At 42.0% G+C, this 26,522-nt stretch overlaps 1 protein-coding gene and 1 long non-coding RNA gene across 2 annotated transcripts; both read right to left on the reverse strand.

The window, feature by feature from the left end:
* Positions 1-248: 248 nt before the first annotated feature.
* Positions 249-7,589, reverse strand: LOC120044932 (C3a anaphylatoxin chemotactic receptor). Its single transcript, XM_038989678.1, has 2 exons — positions 6,402-7,589; positions 249-1,790 (listed from the first exon to the last, which is right to left on the reverse strand). Exons 1-2 carry the CDS (start codon positions 6,404-6,406, stop codon positions 722-724), a joined length of 1,074 nt encoding a protein of 357 aa, XP_038845606.1. The 5' UTR covers positions 6,407-7,589; the 3' UTR covers positions 249-721.
* Positions 7,590-8,718: 1,129 nt separating this feature from the next.
* On the reverse strand, positions 8,719-26,496 carry LOC120044208. Its single transcript, XR_005476526.1, has 4 exons — positions 26,409-26,496; positions 11,950-12,025; positions 11,662-11,733; positions 8,719-9,100 (listed from the first exon to the last, which is right to left on the reverse strand). It is a non-coding gene; the product is annotated as an uncharacterized LOC120044208 (long non-coding RNA).
* Positions 26,497-26,522: the final 26 nt, after the last annotated feature.

Raw genomic sequence — 26,522 nt, forward strand, 5'->3', positions numbered from 1 at the left:
TGATTGTTCTGACACATGAAAATTAACATTTCAATCTATTCATTTCCAGGGACAACTTCACTGGCAGCATATGGGGTTAGTCAAGTTTAATTATGGTGCTTCTCGAAGCACCACAATGTGGTTATCTAGAGACTTTTTATTTAACCTTTAACTAGGTAAGTCAGTTAAGAACAAATTCTTATTTACAATGACAGCTTACCCCGGCCAAACCTAGATGCTGGGCAAATTGCGCCCTATGGGACTCCCAATCACGGCCGGATGTGATACAGCCTAGATTCGAACCAGAGTCTGTAGTGACACCTCTTGCACTGAGATGCAGTGCCTTAGAACACTGCGCCACTCGGGAGACCAACTACACCAACCAGCACCAGTTGATATTTCTTGGTTTGTTTTTTTAAATGATAGATGCAGTGCTACATGAAAGTGTAAGATGGGTGGGTGACAAACTTTTTTCATTTGGTATGTCTTCATCAGAGTAATCTACAGTGTTGTTACTTCCTTCCTCCACACCCCACTAATAAGAAAAACAAGTGTAACAGAAGAGAGTTTAGGACAAATTGCAAACAAAAACCCAACAGCTTTATACAAAAAGCCATGCATGCAACATTTCAAATAAGGCATGGACTGAACTTTAAACCCTCTTTTGTTATTGTCAGTCTTAATTGCTTGTAAAATGTTTTATATATCAGATTATACTCATTTTAGGTCAGACATTTCTGACTCAGACTTGAGCCTCAGACGAGTTGGTGGCCCGTGAGAGCTGTGACTGTCCCTTGGAGTACACAGAGGAACGCAGAGTCACATCCTCGCTGAAGACCTTCTCAAATATTTTACTTAGAGAAACCCTGGCCCTCTCCTTGAAGTCCTGACCCATGAACACATACAGGACAGGGTTGAGACAGCTGTTGACGTAAGCCAGAGAGATGGCCAGGGGGTCTAGAGCCCTGGCCATGTCCTGGGAGGCTTCCTCGCCATACTCGATCATCAGTCCAATGACGTGATAAGGCAGCCAACACACAAAGAACGCTGTCACCACAACCAAAATTATCTGGAAGGCCCTCTGGGATTTAAAGCGGCCGCTGCTCACCCTCCTACCGATCAGCAGGTAGCAGACAGCGATGACCAGTAGGGGGATGAGGAAGCCGAGTATAAGCCTGGTGACGTGGGTGGCTTTGATAGCCGACTGGTTGCCCTCAGTTTTGTCTTGTAGGTGGTTATAGATGCACAGTGTTATGTTCATATCATCATGGACTTCTATTTCTCTGTAGATCATAGAGGGGAGGCTGAGGAGCAGGGCCAGGACCCAGGCCAGACCACAGAGCAGCCAGGCCAGGGTGATGCTCCGGTGGTTCTGGGCCCAGACAGGCAGGATGACCAGAGCAAAGCGGTCCAGGCTGATTAGAACCAGTGTGAAAACACTGGCGAACATGTTGAGGACGACCATGGACGGAAGAATCTTACACATAGCATCTCCATAAGGCCAGTGAGGGTTCAGTATGATGTCAGCTATGGAGAAGGGTATGGAGACACAGCAGAGGAGGTCTGCTACAGCCAGGTTTACAAACCAGACAGTGTTGACTGTCCTCTTCATCTTCACTCCAGCTATCCAGATGACAAAGGCATTGCCTGGGATACCGAGGACACAGGCAATGCTGCAGAGAACTATGGACACCACTGATATGGATCGATGCCCTTGTTCTGACACAGAGATTTCATATAACGGGTCATAATACAAGTCAAACTCCCCATGATCTTCTGTGACATAATGCTTTGAGAAATTCATGTTGTCCCTATGGAGAAATTGACACAGAATGTCACTCATATTCTGACTTAATCATTAAAACACAATCTATGTTCTAATTTAATGTTTCATGGCATTGAGGATTGTCATTGACGTCGTTAATTCATGATTGATGGAAACTGTCTGTATGGCATGTGTAACTACATCCTGCTATCAGAGCATTTCCTATTTTTCAGTAAGTAAATCTGTACAATCCATTTAGTATGTTATGTTACGAATAGTATGTTTAAATTTATGGATGTCCATCAACCATTTTATATGTTCCAACTACAATTTGCATTATATGTTACGAATTTGTAAAACATGTTACAAATTTGCAATAGTATGATATGTTACGAATTCTAGCTAGGTGGCTAACTTTAGCTAGCTCGCTAACGTTAGCTAGGTGTCAGGGTTAAGGTTAAGTTTAGGACTTAGGTTAAAGGGTTAATGTTAGGCTAAAGGGAAGGATTAGCTAAAACAGTTTTAACTTTACACATTTTTCGCCCGCTTTGAGGATAAAAACAGTGCCACCGACGTGGCCCTCTCCCAAGGGCATAGGGCTCTCGTTCTCTGTGGCCGACGTGAGTAAGACATTTAAGCGTGTTAACACCTCGCAAGGCTACCGGCCTAGACGGCATCCCTAGCAGTATCCTCAGAGCATGCACAGACCAGCTGGCTAGAGTGTTTACAGACTTATTCAATCTCTCCCTATCCCAGTCTGTTGTCCCCACTTACTTCAAGATGTCCAACATTGTTCCTGTACGCAAGAAAGCAAAGGTAACTGAACTAAATGACTATCGCCCCATAGCACTCACATCTGTCATCATGAAGTGCTTTGAAAGGCTAGCTAAGGATCACATCACCTCTACCTTACACCCTAGAAGACCAACTTCAATTTTCTTACCGCCCCAATAGATCCACAGATACAGTCGCCATTACACTCCACACTGCCCTGTCCCATCTGGACAAGAGGAACACCTACGTAATAATGGCATTCATTGACTATAGCTCAGCCTTCAACACCATGGTACGCTCCAAACTCATCATTAAGCTTGGGGCCATGGGTCTGAACCCCGTCCTGTGCAACTGGGTCCTGGACTTCCTGACAGGCCGCCCCCTCAGGTGGTGAAGGTAGGAAACAACACCTCCACTTCCCCGATCCTTAACATAGGGACCCTACAAGGGTGTGTGCTCAGCCCCCTCGTGTACAGCCACACAAGCCCACACAGAATGGGAGCGCCGAGTGCTCAAGCGAGTAAAAATCATCTGTCCTGGTTACAACACTCACTAGAGTTCCAAACTGCTTCAGGAAGCAAATTCAGCATAAGAACTGTTCGTCGGGAGCTTCATGAAAGCCAAAGATCACCATGTGCAATGCCAGGTGTCGGATGAAGTGGTGTAAAGCTCACTACCATTGAACTGTGGAGCAGTGGAAATGCGTTCTCTGGAGTGATGAATCGCGCTTCACCATATGGCAGTCCGACAGACAAATTTGGCTTAGGCAGATGCCAGGAGAATGCTACCCTGCCCCAATGTGCCAACTGTAAAGTTGGGTGGTGAAGTAATAACGGTCTGGGGCTGTTTTCATGGTTCAGGCTAGCCCCTTAGTTCCAGTGAAGGGAAATCTTAATGCTACAGCATACAATGCCATTCTAGATGATTCTGGGCTTCCAACCTCATGGCAACAGTTTGGGCAAGGCCCTTTCCTGTTACAGCATTCCCCAGAGCACAAAGCAAGGTCCATACAGAAATGGTTTGTTGAGATCGGTGTGGAAGAACTTGACTGGCCTGCACAGAGCCCTGACCTCAACCACATCGAACACCTTTGGGACTAATTGGAACGCTGACTGCAAGCCAGGCCTAATCACCCCAACATCAGTGCACAACCTCACTAATGCTCATGGCTGAATGGAAGCAAGTCCCTGCAGCAACGTTCCAACATCTAGTGAATAGCCTTCCCAGAAGAGCGGAGGCTGTTATAGCAGCAAAAGGGTGGACCAACTCCAAATGAATGCCCATGATTTTGGAATGAGATGTTCGACGAGCATGAGTCCACTTACTTTTGGACATGTAGCAGTGATTCATATGTTGATGATGTAAAGAATAGTTGCTGGTCTGTGGTTTGTGAATGTGGAGCAACCAGAAGCTGCACTTGACACATGAAATTGCTTATTCCAGTTGCTAATAAGCATGCACCCATTAAGAAAATGACTAAAAACGAGTAAATCCCCTTGGATTGATGAGGAGTTGAACAATTGTATGGTTGAGAGGGATGAGGTAAAAGTTATGGCAAATAAATCTGGCAGCCCAACTGATCGGCAAACGTACCGCAAATTAAGAAATCATGTGACAAAACTAAAATAAACTATGAAACAAAAGGTCAATTATATAAAGAATGATAGTAAAAATGTTGGGGGCACCTTAAATGACATTTTGGGGAAAAAAGCCAACTCTGCTCCATCATTCATTGAATCAGATGGCTCATTCATCAAAGCCCACTGATATTGCAAACTACTTTAATTACTTTTTCATTGGCAAGATAAGCAACCTTAGGGATGACTTGCCAGCAACAAACGCTGACACTACACATCCAAGTATATCGGACCAAACCAAGAATTGTACTTTTGAATTCCGTAAAGTGTGGAAGAGGTGAAAAAATTGCTGTCTATCAACAATGACAAGTCACCGGGGTCTGACAATCTGGATGGAAAATTACTGAGGATAATAGCAGATGATATTGCCACATCTTCAATTCAGGCCTGGAGGGAAGCTAAAGTCATTCCGCTACCCAAGAGTAGTAAAAAACCCTTTACTAGCTCAATTAGCCGACCAATCAGCCTGTTACCAACCCTTAGTAAACTTCTGGAAAAAAATTGGTGTTTGACCAGATATAATGCTATTTCACAGTAAACAGACTTTCAGCACGCTTATAGGGAAGGACACTCAACAAGCACAGCACCTACAGAAATGACTGATGATTGGCTGAGAGAAATTATAAAATGATTGCGGGGGCTGTCTTGTTATGACTTCAGTGCAGCTTTTGACATTATCGATTATAGTCTGCTGCTGGAAAAACGTATGCGTTATGGCTTTACACCCCCTGCTATAATGGGGATAAAGAGATACTTGTCTAACAGAACACAGAGGGTTCTTTAATGGAAGCCTCTCAAACATAATCCAGGTAGAATCAGGATTTCCCCAGTTTAGCTGTTTTTTAAATTTTTACTGACGACACGCCACTGACTGAGTAAAGCCGGAGTGTCTATGTATGCAGATGACTCAACACTATACACATCAGCTACTACAGCAACTGAATGACTGCAACACTTAACAAAGAGCTGCAGTTAGTTTCAGAGTTGGTGGCAAGGAATAAGTTAGCTCTAAGTATTTCTAAAACTAAAAGCATTGTATTTGGGACAAAACATTCACTAAACCTCAACTAAATCTTGTAATAAATCATGTGGAAATTGAGCAAGTTGAGATGACTAAACTGCTTGGAGTAACCCTAGATTGTAAACTGTCATGGTCAAAACATATTAATACAGTAGTAGCTAAGATGGGGAGAAGTCTGGTGCCACAAAAAAAGGACTTAGGAAAATTGCAATTGGCTAAGAACAAGGCAGCACGGCTGGCCATTGGATCTACACAGAGCTAATATTAATAATATGCATGTCAATATCATCTGGCTCAAAGTGGAGGAGGTATTGACATGTTGAATGAACCGAGCTGTCTGTCTAAACTACTGGCACACAGCTCGGAGACCGATGCATACCCAACAAGACATGCCACAAGAGGTCTCTTCACAGTCCCCAAGTCCAGAACAGACTATGGGAGGCGCAGCGTACTACATGGAACTCCATTCCACATCAAGTAACTGATGCAAGCAGTAAAATTAGATTTAAAAAAACCACCTTATAGAAAAGCAGGGACTGTGAAGCAACACAAACATAGGCACAGACATTACCAAACACACACGATAACATGTACTACGCACACACATAGATTTAGTACTATGTAGATATGTGGTAGTGGTGGAGTAGGGGCATGAGGGCACACAGTGTGTTGTGAAATCCGTGAATGTATTGTAATGTTTTAAACATTTTATAAACTGCCTTAATTTTGCGGGACCCAAGGATTTGCGTACAGAATAATACGAAATGCTCTGAGACTAGGCTGGTGACTAACTGGGGATACATAATAAATACAAATGTAGTGTAGCCAGTAGTTGAAAAGTTGCTAATTAACTAAGATGATAAAGCTGTTCGTGTTATACGCCCGCCCATCCACCCTACTTTTGCCTTAAGTAACCATCTGTCTTATGCAACCATACCATATCATACTAAATGGAGTGTCTCGGATTTACGTACAGAATAATACGAAATGTTCTGAAACTAGGCTGGTGACTACAATACAGTCAGAACGTTGTTTGTTAGTTTGCATAATTAGGAACTGAAGGGTAAATGTCTCCTCACAACACCACAAAACTGCTGGAAAAGGCCTTTACAATTTACTGCTAAACTATTGTCTATCACAGTATCTTCCATCCACAAGTAAATAACTTAAACAGGTGCTACAAAAGTTCACCTACAATTCTACTGAAAATACAAATCAATCTTACCCCATCTTTGAGCTTTCCTTTCTAAATGGTTTCAGTTTTAACCACAAGAGAGAACTGAGGCAAACCCACAGGAAACTACATCAGCAGCTGTTGATACCATCTAGCTAACAACATCCGAAATATACAGTAGGCAAATCCTTACTAAAGCAATTTCCCCCACTTCTAACCAGATACATCTCTTGCACATTATTGGAATAAACTCTGCTGTCAAATGAAAGCTGAAACGATGGCTAGGCGTAGACTTACAGAGCTACAGTACATCCAAAGCATTTGACACGGTTGATCATTAAATATTACTTTCTAAATTGCATTAAGGTTCATGATTACACATATAATTGGTTATATAGTCATGTTTATGATAGAGAGCAATTTGTTTATGCAAACGGCTGTGCATCTACCAGGGCCAAGATATCCTGTGGAGTGCCACAGGGTTTGATAATTGGAACTTTGTTATTCCTAATCTATATCAAGGTCCATGCTGCTGTGTGTTCCATACTTCCCATTCTCTTTGCTGATGATACCAATTTGATTTTATTACACAAGAATTTTGATGCACTAATTAATGAAGCCAAATGTTCTGAATGGTTCCAGAGAAACAAATTATTTTTAAAATGTAAAAAGAATATAATCTAACTTTATTGTATTCACAAGTAAGAATAAGAAATATTGTAAAAAATATATAAAAAGTGCCAGAATCTTAAAATCGGTGGGAATGAAATGAAACAAGTCACATCCACTTGATTCCTCTGAGTTCTAATTAATGAAAAGCTATCCTGGAAAGATCGTATTCAATTTGTCTGTAGCAAAGTGAAGAAATCTGTTGGTATCATCAGAAATATTACTGGTTTGGTTAATCAAGCTTGCTTACTCCATACTATAGTTTAATTTAGCCATATCTCTATTACTGTAATATTGTTTGGGCCGGTACATACGCCTCCTACCTACACAAATTACTCATCATACAAAATACATTTGCAAGACAAGCCACCTCTAATTTCCCGGTTCCGTCTGCACCTTTGTTTAAGAAACTCAATATCTTGTCTATTTATGACATTAATGTATGCCAAATATGCATTTTTCATCTACAAATACTCATACTTCCCAGGTGCATCCTGTTTCTATTGATCATCCTTGAGATGTCTCTACAACTTGACTGGAGTACACCTGTGGTAAATTCAGTTGATTGGACGTGATTTGGAAAGGCACACACCTGTCTATATAAGGTCCCACAGTTGACAGTGCATGTCAGCAAAAACCAAGCCATGAGGTCGAAGGAATTGTCCGCAGAGCTCCGAGACAGGATTGTGTTGAGGCACAGATATGGGCAAGGGTACCAAAAAATGTCTGCAAAATTGAAGGTCCCTAAGAACACAGTGGCCTCCATCATTCTTAAATTGAAGAGGTTTGGAACCACCAAGACACTTCTTAAAGCTGGCGGCCCGACCAAACTAAGCAATCGAGGTAGAGGGGCTTTGGTCAGGGAGGTGAGCTCCAGAGTTCCTCTGTGGAGATGGGAGAACCTTCCAGAAGGACAACCATCTCTGTAGCACTCCACCAATCAGGCCTTTCTGGTAGAGTGGCCAAACGGAAGCCACTCCTCAGTAAAAGGCACATGACAGCCCGCTTGGAGTTTTCCACTCAGACCAGAAACAAGATTCTCTGGTCTGATGAAACCAAGATTGAACTCCTTGGCCTGAATGCCAAGCGTCACATCTGGAGGAAACCTGGCACCATCACTACGGTGAAGCATGGTGGTGGCAGCATCATGCTGTGGGGATGTTTTTCAGCGGCAGGGACTGGGAGACTAGTCAGGATCGAGGCAAAGATGAACGGAGCAAAGTACAGAGAGATCCTTGATGAAAACCTGCTCCAGAGCGCTCAGGACCTCTAACTGGGGGCAAGGTTCACCTTCCAACAGGACAACGACCCTAAGCACACCGCCAAAACATCACAGGAGTGCCTTCAGGAGAAGTCTCTGAATGTCCTTGACTGGCACTGCCAGAGCCCGGACTTGAAGCTGATCAAACATCTCTGGAGAGACCTGAAAATAGTTGTGCAGCGACGCTCCCCATCCAACTGACAGAGCTTGAGAGGATCTGCAGAGAAGGATGGGAGAATCTCCCCAAATACAGGTGTGCCAAGCTTGTAGTGTCATGCCAAAGAAGACTCGAGGCTGTAATCACTGCCAAAGATGCTTCAACAAAGTACTGAGTAAAGGGTCTGAATACTTAAGGAAAAGGTTTACGTTTTTTTTTTTTTATACATTTGCAAAAATGTTTTTGCATTGTCATTTAGGGGTATTGTGTGTTCATTGATGAGGGATTTTTTTTTAAACATTTAGAATAAGGCTGTAAAGTCAAGGGTTCTGAATACTTTACGAATGCAACGTATCCCCAAAATATGTATTTTTACAATTATATGTGACTGATGGCATAAACATCACAAGTAGGCCTATACAAGATAATGACATCACATAAATGAGTCTTCTTTCATTCTTTCTGCCATTGTACAAGTTCCTTGCGAAATACTTCCTTTCTTTGTTGGTTTCGCACAGCAACATGGGGGCCTTTGTGTGGCTACTTCCTCTTTCTTGCTTTTCCTGCTGCCCTCCCCTTGCTAGGAGCCAGAGTCTGCCACCGCACCGGTCTGGGTCTTCAGTTTGGGGATCATCTCAGCACAGTAGATCATCACGTCTTTACCTTCGGGGACATTCAGACAGGATAATAAAGCTGTAGTACTAAAGTGTGTTTTACACAACTGTGTTGCATCCACAAACTGGAATGTGTAACATGTAGGAGGGCATTGTTAGAGAAGGACCATAGTGCAGAACTTTCAAACATGGATCAGAAAGAAGAATCATTTTAAATAACCCAAGGCAGGTGATTTTTTATTTCACCTTTATTTAACCAGGTAGGCAAGTTGAGAACAAGTTCTCATTTACAATTGCGACCTGGTCAAGATAAAGCAAAGCAGTTCGACACATACAACACAGAGTTACACATGGAGTAAAACAAACATACAGTCAATAATACAGTAGAAAAATAAGTATATATACAATGTGAGCAAATGAGGTGAGATAAGGGAGGTAAAGGCAAAAAAAGGCCATGGTGGCGAAGTAAATACAATATAGCAAGTAAAACACTGGAATGGTAGATTTGCAGTGGAAGAATGTGCAAAGTAGAAATAGAAATAATGGGGTGCAAATGAGCAAAATAAATAAATACAGTAGGGGAAGAGGGAGTTGTTTGGGCTAAATTATAGATGGGCTATGTACAGGTGCAGTAATCTGTGAGCTGCTCTGACAGGTGGTGCTTAAAACTAGTGAGGGAGATAAGTGTTTCCAGTTTTAGAGATTTTTGTAATTCGTTCCAGTCATTGGCAGCAGAGAACTGGAAGGAGAGGCGGCCAGAGATGACCAGAGAGATATACCTGCTGGAGCGCGTGCTACAGGTGGGTGCTGCTACGGTGACCTGCGAGCTGAGATAAGGGGGGACTTTACATAGCAGGGTCTTGTAGATGACCTGGAGTCAGTGTGTTTGGCGACGAGTATGAAGCGAGGGCCAGCCAACGAGAGCGTACAGGTCGCAGTGGTGGGTAGTATGTGGGGCTTTGGTGACAAAACGGATGGCACTGTGATAGACTGCATCCAATTTATTGAGTAGAGTATTGGAGGCTATTTTGTAAATGACATCGCCGAAGTCGAGGATCGGTAGGATGGTCAGTTTTACGAGGGTATGTTTGGCAGCATGAGTGAAGGATGCTTTGTTGCGAAATAGGAAGCCAATTCTAGATTTAACTTTGGATTGGAGATGTTTGATGTGAGTCTGGAAGGAGAGTTTACAGTCTAACCAGACACCTAGGTATTTGTAGTAGTCCATATATTCTAAGTCAGAACCGTCCAGAGTAGTGATGCTGGACGGCGGGCAGGTGCAGGCAGCGATCGGTTGAATAGCATGCATTTAGTTTTACTTGTATTTAAGAGCAGTTGGAGGCCACAGAAGGAGAGTTGTATGGCATTGAAGCTTGTCTGGAGGGTTGTTAACACAGTGTCCAAAGAAGGGCCAGAAGTATACAGAATGGTGTCGTCTGCGTAGAGGTGGATCAGAGACTCACCAGCAGCAAGAGCGACATCATTGATGTATACAGAAAAGAGAGTCGGCCCGAGAATTGAACCCTGTGGCACCCCCATAGAGACTGCCAGAGGCCCGGACAACAGGCCCTCCGATTTGACACACTGAACTCTATCAGAGAAGAAGTTGGTGAACCAGGCGAGGCAATCATTTGAGAAACCAAGGCTATCGAGTCTGCCGATGAGGATGTGGTGATTGACAGAGTCGAAAGCCTTGGCCCGGGGGCTGTTCGATGCTAATGCAGAACGCCATAGGATGTTTTTGTGTTGGTTAAGGGCAGTCAGGTCTGGAGAGAACCAAGGGATATATCTGTTCCTGGTTCTAAACTTTTTGAATGGGGCATGCTTATTTAAGATGGTGAGGAAGGCATTTAAAAAAAATAACCAGGCATCCTCTACTGACGGGATGAGGTCAATATCCTTCCAGGATACCCGGGCCAGGTCGATTAGAAAGGCCTGCTCGCTGAAGTGTTTCAGGGAGCGTTTGACAGTGATGAGTGGAGGTCGTTTGACCGCTGACCCATTACGGATGTAGGCAATGATGGTAAATGATTGATGGTAAAAAACTAACTGCATTGCTTCCCGTTTTTCTAACTTCAGCCATAGGTCATTGCTTCTCCCCTTCACAAACAAGCACTCATGTGACGCGAACTTGTCTGAGCAGAGAGTTCCATCCTCCTGCTTCAGCTGTACACACACTCTTCCTCTGAACGTCACATCCCTGTTCCACTCTCTAGAGTACATCTCGTTCTGTGATAGATAAGTAAAATAACAGAGACTTTTAAATTGTGCAATGCCATACCTTAACCTACTATGATTACATTTGGTCCTGTGTAGTTCAGTTGGTAGAGCATGGCGCTTGCAATGCCAGGGTTGTGGGTTCGATTCCCACAGGGGACCAGTACGAAAATATATGCACTCACTACTGTAAGTCGCTCTGGATAAGAGCATCTGCTAAATAACTAAATGTTAAAAATGTTTGACAATGGAAAATGGCTGTTGTGGATTCACCTAGGTGGGAGCTACTGCTACACAAATGGTAGTGAATGAGGCGAGTTACCCTCTTATTTAAAGCATGTAAAAGCACTTAAACGTATGCAATTCATTATTGGATGTAAGATCTGCCATTACCTCCATAAGAACATTTGCCCCCCCTACTGTCAACACATGACGGATCTCAGCACAAGAAGGGTTCTCCACTGCCTGGTTGGGGAGACAGAGATGAAAACCAAGATGTCAGACATGTCCCTCAACACTCGTGTTGACAAACTACAACAACAAAAAATCTGTTTCAGAAAGAGTTTGTGGTAGACCAGTGGTGGGTGTGTGTACACATTCACCAGGATAGATCTGCAAAAGCAAGTGGTCGACCATGTATTGAACCAAACAAATAAAAATAATCCTGCAGGTTTGGTTTACCTTTTCAGCGGGTATCCGTCTCCCCTCTGCTAGGGTCTTCTTACTGTTTACATAGGAAGGGTATATGCAGATAAACCTACAAAAGAAAGATGAAAAAAAATGATTACCTTTCTCCTAGCAGCAGGATATTATGCTGGCAGCATGATCACAGATTTATTTCCTCCAAAATAAGAGTCCTCCTGCAAAGACATGTTCACTTTGGGAATATCCATTTTTTGTTTTGCACTCTGGTGCAGTACAACGGTCTTTCACAGCATTGCAAGCACCTCTGGGGGAAAAAATAAATAAAAAGATTGTTGTACGCATTTTATTTTTTAAACCACCAATTATTTTGAAAGTTTATACAAATACTGGTATGTTGAAAGCTATTGTGTAGGCTATATTTAAAGAAATATAATTTTAATAAAATACAACTGTGGCCTCCCGGGTGGCGCAGTGGTACACGCCATACAATACACGTATATGGGACACTTATTGGCTGGTAGAGAACTTTTCTACGTGTCTCAGCTAAAGCAGGGTGGGAAATACTCAGGGGGACTGTGTTATAGACATGCATTTAGTTCTGCATGTTATAGTAATTCCCAAACAATAAATACATGTACTGTTGTGTTGAACATCAGTTGTAAAGACAAAACAACATTTGCTGTCCCCAGTCCACCTGGCCTTGCTGCTATTCCAGTTTCAACTGTTCTGCCTGCGGTTATGGAACCCCTACCTGTCCCAGACCTGCTGTTTTCAACTCTTAATGATCGGCTATGAAAAGCCAACTGACATTTATTCCTGATTATTATTTGACCATGCTTGTCACTTATGTTCAAAATGTTCATCTTGGCCATGTTCTGTTATAATCTCCACCCAGCACAGCCAGAAGAGGACTGGCCACCCCTCATAGCCTGGTTCCTCTCTAGGTTTCTTCCTAGGTTTTGGCCTTTCTAGGGAGTTTTTCCTAGTCACCGTGCTTCTACACCTGCATTGCTTGCTGTTTGGGGTTTTAGGCTGGGTTTCTGTACAGCACTTCGAGATATTAGCTGATGTACGAAGGGCTATATAAAATAAACTTGATTTGATATTTTTTTGCTTACCCTGTTTGCTTCCAGTGTGAAATAAAATGTAAACAAAGACAAAATAAACAATGATCGACTGGCATACCTGTTAACGACCTAGATTAACCTAATGGTGATGGTAATTGATACACCGTTACACATTTAAATCAGCCCAAGGCCAGCCTTGACATGCCAAAAAAAAGCAGCAGGTAAATCGCTTGGCCTGACAAAAAAAAAGATAATTTTTTGGGACAAGATACATTTTTTTACAAGTGATTATTATTTGCCCGTTGTCTTACTAGAAGGCCTAAGAAAGCACAATGAGGATGAAATACACTTGATCAGTTTTATACTTTATAAAATAATGGTTGTTTTTACTTGTGCTCCTTTCAACCTCCTTTCCAATGGCTGGGTAGCATTTCCTACAGAATGCTCTCATCCGATAGGCCTACCAGTAAAAGGAGTGGTGTCATATCCCCTCAACCAGAGAAATGAGCCAATGGACATTTAAAAACACCTTGTTAACTCAGCTTGGAGAATTAACCTTCAACTTGATCCATTCAGAGACAATCCTCATTGCTTTATCCTACCGCTTTTCAATTATTGCATTGGAATATCATTTATATTCCTGAATTGATTGCATTCAATACAAACTGACCCCAACCCTAAATCCAACACTCAAATGAGATGAGGATCCCACTGCATTCAATGCATTACTGTTCCAAAGGCTATCCAAGTCACTTTAATTTAGTGTTTTACTCCGTGTTCAAGTAAATAGTTAAATAGTTTGTTTCTTTGTAATTTGAATATTCAGTGTATAGGCCTACATTGCGTAAAAATACATGCAAATCATGGTCCTGTTTTGTTCTAAACTCCCTTTTTCAGGACCCTGTCTTTCAAAGAATTTGTACATTTGTAAAAATCCAAATAACTTCACAGATCTTCATTGTAAAGGGTTTAACTTCACTAGGGTAGGGGGCAGCATTCGGAATGAAAAGTGTGCCCAAATTAAACTGCCTGCTACTCAGGCCCAGAAGCTAGGATATGCATATAATTAGTAGATTGATAGAAAACTCTAAAGTTTCCAAAACTGTTAAAATAATGTCTGAGTATAACAGAACTGATATGGCAGGCGAAAACCTGGGGAAAATCCATCCAGGAAGTACTATTATTTTGAAAGGCAGTTTTTCCATTGAAAGCCTATCCACCATACAAAGACTTAGGACCCAGTTCACGGTCTCTATGGCTTCTTCTACATGTGGCCAGTCTTTAGGCATTGTTTCAGGCTTTTACTCTGAAAAATGAGGGAGATACAGCACTTTCAATGAGTGGACAGTGAAAATGATCGGGAAAGCGCCTTTCTTGTTTCTCCTTTTCTATTGACGAAACTTTTGTCCGGTTGAAATATTATTGATTATTTATGACAAGAACAACCTGAGGATTGACTTTAAACATCGTTTGACATGTTTCTACAAACTTTATTGTACTTTTTTAAAAACTTTGTCTGGATGTTGAGAGTGCGCATTGTGCCTTTGGATTACTGTACTAAACGCACTGATGTTTTGGGTCATAAAGAGGGACATTATCGAACAAAACAAACATTTGTCTAACATGGAGACCTGGGAGTGCCACCAGATGAAGATCAAAGGTAAGTGATTAATTTTAACGCCATTTCTGACTTTTGTGACACCTCTCCTTGGTTGGAAAATGGCTGTATGGTTTTCTGTGGCTAGGCGCTGACCTAACATAATCGAGTGGTGTGCTTTAGCCGTAAAGCCTTTTTGAAATCTGACACAGCGGCTGGATTAACAAGACGTTTATCTTTAATCCTATGTATAAAACTTGTATTTTTCGTCAATGTTTATGATGAGTATTTCTGTAATTTGATGTGGCTCTCTGAAATTTCACCGGATATTTGTTTGGAGACAATGATTACTGTACATAACGCGCCAATTTCAACTGAGGATTTTGGACATAAAGATGAACTTTATCGAACAAAATACACATTTATTGTCTAACATGAAGTCCTGTGAGTGCCATCTGATGAAGATCAAAGGTTAGTGATTAATTTAAATCGCTATTTCTGACTTGTGAGCCCTCTCCTTGGCTGGAAATTGGCTGTATGGTTTTCTGTGACTAGGCGCTGACCTAACATCATCGCGATGTGCTATCGCCGTAAAGCCTTTTTGAAATCGGACACTGTGGTTGGATTTACAAGAAGTTTATCTTTAAAATGGTGTATAATACTTGTATGTTTAAGGAATTTTAATTATGGGATTTCTGTTGTTTTGAATTTGGCGCCCTGCAATTTCACTTGCTGTTGTCGAGGTGGGACGCTACCGTCCCACTGGTACCAGAGAGGTTAAACACTGTTTCCCATGCTTGTTCAATGAACCATAAACAATTAATGAACATGCACCTGTGGAACGGTCGTTAAGACACTAACAGCTTACAGACGGTAGGCATTTAAGGTCACAGTTATGAAAACATGGGACACTAAAGGAGGCCTTTCTACGGACTCTGAAAAACACCAAAAGAAAGATGCCCAGGGTCCCTGTTCATCTGCGTGAACGTGCCTTAGGCATGATGCAAGGAGGCATGAGGACTGCAGCTGTGGCCAGGGCAATAAATTGCCATGTCCGTACTGTGAGACGCCTCAGACAGCGCTACAGGAAGACAGGACGGACAGCTGATCGTCCTCGCAGTGGCAGACTATGTGTAACACCTGCATAGGATCGGTACATGTGAAAATCACACCTGTGGGACAGGTACAAGATGGCAACAACAACTGCCCGAGTTACACCAGGAACGCACAATCCCTCCATCAGTGCTCAGACTGTCCGCAATAGGCTGAGAGAGGCTGGACTGAGGGCTTGTAGGCCTGTTGTAAGGCAGGTCCTCACCGGCAACAGCACCACCCATGGGCACAAAACCACCGTCGCTGGACCAGACAGGACTGTCAAAAAGTGCTCTTCACTGATGAGTCGTTGTTTTGTCTCACCAGGGGTGATGGTCGGATTCATGTTTATCGTCAAAGGAATGAGAGTTACACCGAGGCCTGTACCCTGGAGCGGTATCGATTTGGATGTGGAGGGTCTGTCATGGTCTGGGGCGCTGTGTCACAGCATCATCGGACTGAGCTTGTTGTCATTGCAGGCAATCTCAACGCTGTGTGTTACAGGGAAGACATCCTCCACCCTCATGTGGTACCCTTCCTGCAGGCTCATCCTGACATGACCCTCCAGCATGACAATGCCACCAGCCATACTGCTCGTTCTGTGTGTGATTTCCTGCAAGACAGGAATGTCAGTGTTCTGCCATGGCCAGCGATGAGCCCGGATCTCAATCCCATTGAGCACATCTGGGACCTGTTGGATCGGAGGGTGAGGGCTAGGGCCATTCCCCCCAGAAATGTCAGGGAACTTGCAGGTGCCTTGGTGGAAGAGTGGGGTAACATCTCACAGCAAGAACTGGCAAATCTGGTACAGTCCATGAGGAGGAAATGCACTGCAGTACTTAATGCAGCTGGTGGCCACACCAGATACTGACTGTTACTTTTGATTTTGACCCCCACTTTGTTCAGGGACACATTCAATTTATGTTAGTCACATGTCTGTGGAACTTGTTCAGTTTGTCTCAGTATTTGAATCTTATCGACATACAAATATTTACACGTAAATTTTGCTGAAAATAAACGCAGTTGACAGTGAGAATGTTTCTTTTTTTGCTGAGTTTAGTAAGGAATCCCCCTCACTAGTCACCTATCAAATCATAGTAATGACATTTCATCGTTCAGTCATGCCAGACTTTCTGTACGTGTATGGTTACAGTGCTATCAACTGGCCCCAAGCGCAACAAAACCCGCTGGCTGAGACAGATCTCGGGTAGAGAGGTGAGGAGTGGTTAATTTGCATAACTGTATAAACACTAAAAATAACTATTTTGTATTGCATCTTCTCTGGTTTACAAGTTTAGTTTTATTTCCCCTTATTATTCATTTTACAGTAACACCTACAGTCCAGTCTTCATTTACCATGATCATTTTAGTATATGGACATTATTTCCAAAACAAAACTAAAATGAATTAGTGTTACAAAAACACTCTTTCCTTAGGTTTGTCCTGGTGGTGGGTGATTCTAATCTTCGTGCCTTAGTGGATGATATTGTGCACATGCAAAACCGAGCTGGTCTCACAGGTCTTGCTACCCTCCGTGGCTTTTGGCTTCATGTCCACTCCTGGAGACCGATGTTTGTGGACTGTTACCACAAGGCCTTGCCCCGGACATTGTCTATTAGCTCCTAGTAACAACCTTATAGACCGTCCATCCATCGACCAGGCAGGAATAGAGTTTTAAAGAACTACTCCGTGTTGCTCTGTTGAAGTGGACTCGGGTAATTACCATTACTAGTTCCAAACACATAACATAAGTGAAATTCACAATTTCCAAGACAATGTTTTGCAAATTACTAAAACTCTGCAATGCTTCTGGTAATCATTTTCAGATCTTTGTCCTTGACTTCCCACGTGGAATAGATCGTAAAAATGGCCTACAATACCAAGAGCAGCTGGAATTGGAGTATAAAAGCCAAGCATGGGAGCTACAGTATATCACAAAAGTGAGTACACCCCTCACATTTTTGTAAATATTTGAGTATATCTTTTCATGTGACAACACTGAAGAAATGACACTTTGCTACAATGTGAAGTAGTGAGTGTACAGCTTGTATAACAGTGTACATTTGCTATCCCCTCAAAATAACTCAACACAGCCATTAATGTCTAAACCGCTGGCAACAAAAGTGAGTACACCCCTAAGTGAAAATGTCCAAATTGGGCCCAATTAGCCATTTTCCCTCCCCGGTGTCATGTGACTCGTTAGTGTTACAAGGTCTCAGGTGTGAATGGAGAGTAGGTGTGTTAAATTTGGTGTCATCGCTCTCACACTCCCTCACTTACTGGTCGGTCACTGGAAGTTCAACATGGCACCTCATGGCAAAGAACTCTGAGGATCTGAAAAAAAGAATTGTTGCTCTACATACAGTGGTTTAACTGGATAGGTTCCACTCAGAACAGGCCTCGCCATGGTCGACCAAAGAAGTTGAGTGCACATGCTCAGCGTCATATCCAGAGGTTGTCTTTGGGAAATAGACGTATGAGTGCTGCCAGCATTTCTGCAGAGGTTGAAGGGGTGGGGGGTCAGCCTGTCAGTGCTCAGACCATACGCCGTACACTGCATCAAATTGGTCTGCATGGCTGTCGTCCCAGAAGGAAGCCTCTTCAAGATGATGCACAAGAAAGCCCGCAAACAGTTTGCTGAAGACAAGCAGACTAAGGACATGGATTACTGGAACCATGTCCTGTGGTCTGATGAGACCAAGATAAACTTATTTGGTTCAGATGGTGTCAAGCGTGTGTGGCGGCAACCAGGTGAGGAGTACAAAGACAAGTATGTCTTGCCTAGTCAAGCATGGTGGTGGGAGTGTCATGGTCTGGGGCTGCATGAGTGCTGCCGGCACTGGGGAGCTACAGTTCATTGATGGAAGCATGAATGCCAACATGCACTGTGACATACTGACGCAGAGCATGATCCCCTCCCTTCGGAGACTGGGCCGCAGGGCAGTATTCCAACATGATAACGACCCCAAATACACCTCCAAGACGACCACAGCCTTGCTAAAGAAACTGAGGGTAAAGATGATGGACTGGCCAAGCATGTCTCCAGACCTAAACCCTATTGAGCATCTGTGGGGCATCCTCAAACGGAAGGTGGAGGAGTGCAAGGTCTCTAACATCCACCAGCTCCTTGATGTCGTCATGGAGGAGTGGAAGAGGACTCCAGTGGCAACCTGTGAAGCTCTGGTGAACTCCATGCCCAAGAGGGTTAAGGCAGTGCTGGAAAATGATGGTGGCCATACAAAATATTGACGCTTTGGGCCCAATTTGGACATTTTCACTTAGGGGTCTACTCACTTTTGTTGCCAGCGGTTTAGACATTAATGGCTGTGTTGAGTTATTTTGAGGGGATAGCAAATTTACGCTGTTTACAAATTTACGCTGTATACAAGCTGTACACTCACTACTTTACATTGTAGCAAAGTGTCATTTCTTCAGTGTTTTCACATGAAAAGATATACTCAAATATTTACAAAAATGTGAGGGGTGTATTCACTTTTGTGATATACTGTAGGTGTGACTTACAGAAGGGCTTCGTCCAATGCCTTCCCAAAAGTGCTTCTGCTCCCACAATAAAGTACACCGGAGTGATAATTATGGGATGCCAATTTTGGTCATGCTGATCAAAGACACTTCGTTCGAGGGACTGAGGGGTACATGGGTGCAACTAGGCCTACTTCTGCTGGGACCCAAAGTGTAAGAAATCTTATTTTTTTCAATGTTAAATTGTGTAATTTTTTTCTACTTAGTTTCTCTGCATTTATGCAAAGTCCAGTCCACAAATAAGGTGTCTAATGCATCACAACGATTTCAGGATGGGGACAGAGGCAAGGTTGGCTAGACCAATGGCACCACTGATGAACCCCCAACAGCTGTGGCTTCTCCATCAGTAGCTAAGCTAAGACTTAAGGCCACCAATTCTACTGGACCCCCAGCAAAACCCCTGCCTGCAGCTTCACCTGCTGACCCACTTGTTCCTACACCTTCTCCATCAGTTTAGCCATGGAGGCATGATGGTTTTTTGTGCCACGCTGGCGTGCAAAAAAGTACTTTCAGGTGATCCGGAGGGTATGCATGTTATTTACTGTTGTCCTTGACAGAAATAGTATCCACATTTCTTTAAAAGCTGCATATAGGCCTAGGCGATCGTGTTATGCAGCTAAAGGAAGGAGTAGGCAGGGATGTAAGGTGGTGAGGCAAGAACTATGTACAGGGATGGAATCTGTGCAGGACACTGGTGTTAAATCGGGAGGACCTAGTGCTTTAGTAGGAGTTGACCATACTGATAAATACAGTTGAAGTCAGATGTTTACTTACACCTTAGCCAAATACATTTCAACTCAGTTTCACAATTCCTGACATTAAAATCCTAGTAAAAATTCCCTGTCTTAGGTCAGTTAGGATCACCACTTTATTTTAATAATGTGAAATGTCAGAATAACAGTAGAGTGATTTCAGCTTTTATTTCTTTAATCACATTCCCAGTGGGTCAGAAGTTAACATACACTCAATTCGTTTTTTGGTAGCATTGCCTTTAAATTGTTTAACTTGGGTCAAACGTTTTGGGTAGCCTTCCACAAGCTTCCCACAATAAGATGGGAGAATTTTGGCACATTCCTCCTGACAGAGCTGGTGTAACTGAGTCAGGTTTCTAGGCCTCCTTGTTCACACACACTTTTTCAGTTCTGCCCACACATTTTCTATAGGATTGAGGTCAGGGCTTTGTAATGGCCACTCCAATAGCTTGACTTTGTTGTCCTTAAGCCATTTTGCCACAACTTTGGAAGTATGCTTGGGGTCATTGTCCATTTGGAAGACCCATTTGCGACCAAGCTTTAACTTCCTGACTGATGTCTTCAGATGTTGCTTCAATATATCCACATAATTTTCCTTCTTCAGGATGCCATCTATTTTGTGAAGTGCACCAGTCCCTCCTGCAGCAAAGCACCCCCACAACATGATGCTGCCACCCCCGTGCTTCATAGTTGGGATGGTGTTCTTTGGCTTGCAAGCCTCCCCCTTTTTCCTCCAAACATGACAATGGTCATTATGGCCAAAAAGTTATATTTTTGTTTCATTAGACCAGAGGACATTTCTCCAAAAAGTACAATCTTTGTCCCCATGTGCAGTTGCAAACCGTAGTCTGGCTTTTTTTAAATGGCGGTTTTGGAGCAGTGGCTTCTCCCTTACTGAGCGGCCTTTCAGGTTATGTCGATATAGGACTCGTTTTACTGTGGATATAGATACTTTTGTACCCGTTTCCTCCAGCATCTTCACAAGGTCCTTTGCTGCTGTTCTGGGATTGATTTGCACTTTTCGCACCAAAGTATGTTCATCTCTAGGAGACAGAACGAGTCTCATTCCAGAGCGGTATGACGGCTGCGTGGTCCCATGGTGTTTATACTTGCATACTATTGTTTGTACAGATGAACATGGTACCTTCAGGCGTTTGGAAATTGCTCCCAAGGATGAGCCAGACTTGTGGTCTACAATTTTTTTCTGCGGTCTTGGCTGATTTCTTTTGGATTTTCCCATGATGTCAAGCAAAGAGGCACTGAGTTTGAAGCTAGGCCTTGAAATACATCCACAGGTACACCTCCAATTGACTCAAATGATGTCAGTTAGAAGCTTCTGATAGGCTAAAGCAATGACATCATTTTCTGGAATTTTCCAAGCTGTTTAAAGGCACAGTCAACTTAGTATATGTAAACTTCTGACCCACTGGAGTTGTGATACAATCGTCTGTAAACAATTGTTGGAAAAATGACTTAGGACATCTACTTTGTGCATGACACAACAGACATGCCAAAACTATAGTTTGTTAACAAGAAATTTGTGGAGTGGTTGAAAAACGAGTTTTAATGACTCCAACCTAAGTGTATGTAAACTTCCGACTTCAACTGTACATGTCAATTTATTCTGATATATGCTAACAGAGGATTGTCACAATAATGCTGTTGAACCACCCAAAATTGAATGGGGGTGGCCATGATGTTGGGGAACACCAGAAAGAGGAGAATATTTTATCAGGCTATTTCAACGGCAATACAGTCGGTGATGACGCATAATAAAAGAAACAAATCTCCATTTAGGGTGGAAGTCCAAATTCTGCAATGGCCAAATGCTAGAAAAGATGCAACGTCAAGTAGTGTCAAGTGGCTTAGTTACCTTTGGAATGCCAACTGTGGTAACATACAAGCTCTCGTGTAGCTGGAACCGGCAGATTTTTTATGGAATATCTACATAGGCGTACAGAGGCCCATTTCAGCAACCATCACTCCTGTGTTCCAATGGCACGTTGTGTTTGCGAATCCAAGTTTATTATTTTAAAAGGCTAATTGATCATTAGAAAACCCTTTTGCTATTATTTTAGCACAGCTGAAAACTGTTGGTCTGATTAAAGAAGTAATAAAACTGGCCTTCTTTAGACTAGTTGAGTATCTGGAGCATCAGCATTTGTCAGTTCGATTACAGGCTCAAAATGGCCAGAAACAAAGATCTTTCTTCTGAAACACAGTCTATTTTTGTTCTGAGAAATGAAGGCTATTCCATGCCAGAAATTGCCAAGAAACTGAATATCTCATACAATGCTGTGTACTACTCCTTCACAGAACAGCGCAAACTGGCTCTAACCAGAATAGAAAGAGGAGTGGGAGGCCCCGGTGTACAACTGAGCAAGAGGACAAGTACATTAAAGTGTCTAGTTTGAGAAACAGATGCCTCTCACAAGTCCTCAACTGGCAGCTTCATTAAATTGTACCAGCAAAACACCAGTCTCAACATTAGTGAAGAGGCGACTCCGGGATGCTGGCCTTCTAGGCAAAGTTGCAAAGAAAAAGCCATCTCTCATTTGTATTTAAGTGATAAAAAAACAAACGGGTTAATGAATGTATCGTTAAAATGCATATACTTTGTACGTAGAGACACCATCATATCTCTATAGAATCTACAAACATTGAGGAAAGGAGTTATATATTTTTATGAAGAATGTAATGAGGGCCTTTACAGAATCTCTGATATCAGTGAACAAGTACAGTCTTGTGAGTCAGATGTTATTCAAACATTTCCCCAATTATCTTGATTGTAAAGTTCTTTCTGTTTTGACATTTCTGAAGAAAATGTCCACTTTCAAAAGAAAGTCACAAAAGATTACTTAAAGCAAACAGTAAGTGTCCAAATCAGCAATTCAGAAAAGTAATTTCACAGTTGGATGCAGTGAAAACCGGACAGACTACGTAACCATTTCTTCAACAGAGGCTTCAAAACAGCGATATGCGACATAGAATCTTCTGTGAAGGAAACACTACCTGAAGATTTTATTTAAAAAACAATACCATATCATATTTCATAAAGAGACATCAAATAATTCCTTTCACTGCAAGCATCCCAAGAAAACAAGATGTGTAAAACATGTAATACTATTAACAACTTTTAGCAGTCAAGCTCTAATGTCATCCATGCTCCAAAGTCATTACTTGTGAAGGTAGACACACTAGCAGAGAGCTGTTTACACAATAGCTTGAATATATCCTGCTACATATATACAGTGACAAGAAAAAAATATGTAAACCCTTTGGAATTACCTGGATTTCTGCATAAATTGGTCATAAAATTGTATCTGATCTTCATCTAAGTCACAACAATAGACAGTCTGCTTAAACTAATAACAAAAACTATTTTACGTTTTCATGTCTTTAGACAGGTAGAAAAGTTATCTTCAAGCCCATATTTATCCCATGCACAGTCTATTACAGTATATGCCATTGTTCTCTGCCCCCTCTATAGAGCCCAACGTGCTGCTGGGTATGTAGGACACAGTCCACCTCCAAAACTACACATGTTTGGTTAGTAGAGACCCGATTGAGTATTTCCCACTCCACTTTAGCTGAGATGTAGAAAAGTTCTCTACAGCCTAATATTCTCCACATTGTACAGTTGAAGTCGGAAGTTTACATACACTGAGGTTGGAGTCATTAAAACTCGTTTTTCAACCGCTCCACAAATTTCTTGTTAACAAACTATAGTTTTGGCAAGTCGGTTAGCACATCTACTTTGTGCATGACAAGTAATTTTTCCAATAATTGTTAACAGACAGATTATTTCACTTATTATTCACTGCATCACAATTCCAGTGGGTCAGAAGTTTACATACACTAAGTTGACTGTGCCTTTAAAAAGCTTGGAAAATTCCAGAAAATTATGTCATGGCTTTAGAAGCTTCTGATAGGCTAAGTGACAATTTGAGTTAATTGGAGGTGTACCTGTGGATTAGAGGTTGACCGATTATGATTTTTCAACGCCGATACTGATTATTGGAGGACCAAAAAAGCCGATACCGATTAATCGGCCGATTTAAAAAAAAAAGTATTGTAATAATGACAATTACAACAATACTGAATGAACATTTATTTTAACTTAATGTAATACATCAATAATATCAATTTAGGCTCAAATAAATAATGAAACACGTTCAATTTGGTTTAAATAATGCAAAAACAAAGTGTTGGAGAAGAAAGTAAAAGTGCAATATGTGCCATGTAAAAAAGCTAACGTTTAAGTTCCTTGCTCAGAACATGAGAACATATGAAAGCTAGTGGTTCCTTTTAACATGAGTCTTCAATATTCCCAGGTAAGAAGTTTTAGGTTGTAGTTATTATAGGAATTATAGGACTATTTCTCTCTATACGATTTGTATTTCATATACCTTTGACTATTGGATGTTCTTATAGGCACTTTAGTATTGCCAGTGTAACAGTATAGCTTCCGTCCCTCTCCTCGCTCCTACCTGGGCTCGAACCAGGAACACAACGACAACAGCCACCCTCGAAGCAGCGTTACCCATGCAGAGCAAGGGGAACAACCACGCCAAGTCTCAGAGCGAGTGACGTTTGAAACGCTATTAGCGAGCACCCCACTAACGAGCTAGTCATTTCACATCGGTTACACCAGCCTAATCTCGGGAGGCTTGAAGTAATAAACAGCGCAATGCTTGAATAATTGCGAAGAGCTGCTGGCAAACGCACAAAAGTGCTGTTTGAATGAATGCTTACGAGCCTGCTGCTGCCTACCATCGCTCAGTCAGACTGCTCTATCAAATCATAGACTTAATTATAACATAACACACAGAAATACGAGCCTTTGGTCATTAATATGGTCGAATCTGGAAACTATCATTTCGAAAACAAACCGTTTATTCTTTCAGTGAAATACGGAACCGTTCCGTATTCAACAATTTAAATTCAACAATTTAAAAAAAATATATATATATACACATACTTGTGTATTGATTTTAAAGAAAGGCATTGATGTTTATGGTAGGTACATTGGTGCTTTTTTCGCAAATGCGCTTGTTGAATTATCACCCGTTTGTCGAAGTAGGCTGTGATACTTTTTGGAGAAATGTCCTCTGGTCTAATGAAACAAAAATATAACTTTTTGGCCATAATGACCATTGTCATGTTTGGAGGAAAAAGGGGGAGGCTTGCAAGCCAAAGAACACCATCCCAACTATGAAGCACGGGGGTGGCAGCATCATGTTGTGGGGGTGCTTTGCTGCAGGAGGGACTGGTGCACTTCACAAAATAGATGGCATCCTGAAGAAGGAAAATTATGTGGATATATTGAAGCAACATCTGAAGACATCAGTCAGGAAGTTAAAGCTTGGTCGCAAATGGGTCTTCCAAATGGACAATGACCCCAAGCATACTTCCAAAGTTGTGGCAAAATGGCTTAAGGACAACAAAGTCAAGCTATTGGAGTGGCCATTACAAAGCCCTGACCTCAATCCTATAGAAAATGTGTGGGCAGAACTGAAAAAGTGTGTGTGAACAAGGAGGCCTAGAAACCTGACTCAGTTACACCAGCTCTGTCAGGAGGAATGGGCCAAAATTCACCCATCTTATTGTGGGAAGCTTGTGGAAGGCTACCCAAAACGTTTGACCCAAGTTTAAGTTGTTTAAGGCAATGCTACCAAATATTAACTGGGAATGTGATGAAAGAAATAAAAGCTTAAATCACTCTGTTATTCTGACATTTCACATTCTTAAAATAAAGTGGTGATCCTAACTGACCTAAGACAGGGAATTTTTACTAGGATTGAACGTCAGGAATTGAGAAAAACTAAGTTTAAATGTATTTGGCTAAGGTGTATGTAAACTTGACTTCAACTGTATATTTCATTACTATTACATGAAAAAAAGGTTAAAACAATTTGTTTTAATAATTCTCATTGCATTTTCTTTGTGTCACAATAGAAGTGGCCACTGATTAATATGCAATATCTCTTGAATGAGTTATCCACATTGCAATATTTTGAAATGTGGGCGTTTATTTTGAAGGTTTCTTCATTACCATACAAAAGTGGTGTCATCTTTTGTGCTAGCTATTCATTGTCAACATTGCCTGGCTAGCTTGATGACTAGCTAACTGGCCAGGTGTTCAGCCAACTCATTCAACTTAGATTCAGTGCACTGACACAGCGTTGCACATCGAATATATCTTGCTAGCAAACTGACTACCATTTCAACTTAAAACGTATATTGTTTTATATGCAACAATGAAATAAGCATTGGTAGCCAACTGACTTCCATATTGCCTAGCCATTTTCACTTGCACGCCAAGTTAGCAAGCTAGCTTACAGATATATGACTGTCTTCTCTAAGCTTGTTTTCTTGTCACATGTATGACTTATACTCACAAACATTTCATGGGACAAGAAGAGACATGCATCTTATATTACCTACCTTTCTTTTCAGATGGATTATCACTTAGCAGAGCCATCTTCTCAAAAGGTACCAGGCTCACTTCGCATTGGCTTCCTCGTCAGCTAGCTGGAGCAACTACCTGTTTACAATGCG

Source organism: Salvelinus namaycush, chromosome 3, assembly GCF_016432855.1.
Source record: "Salvelinus namaycush isolate Seneca chromosome 3, SaNama_1.0, whole genome shotgun sequence".
In the NCBI taxonomy this organism is placed as follows: domain Eukaryota; kingdom Metazoa; phylum Chordata; class Actinopteri; order Salmoniformes; family Salmonidae; genus Salvelinus; species Salvelinus namaycush.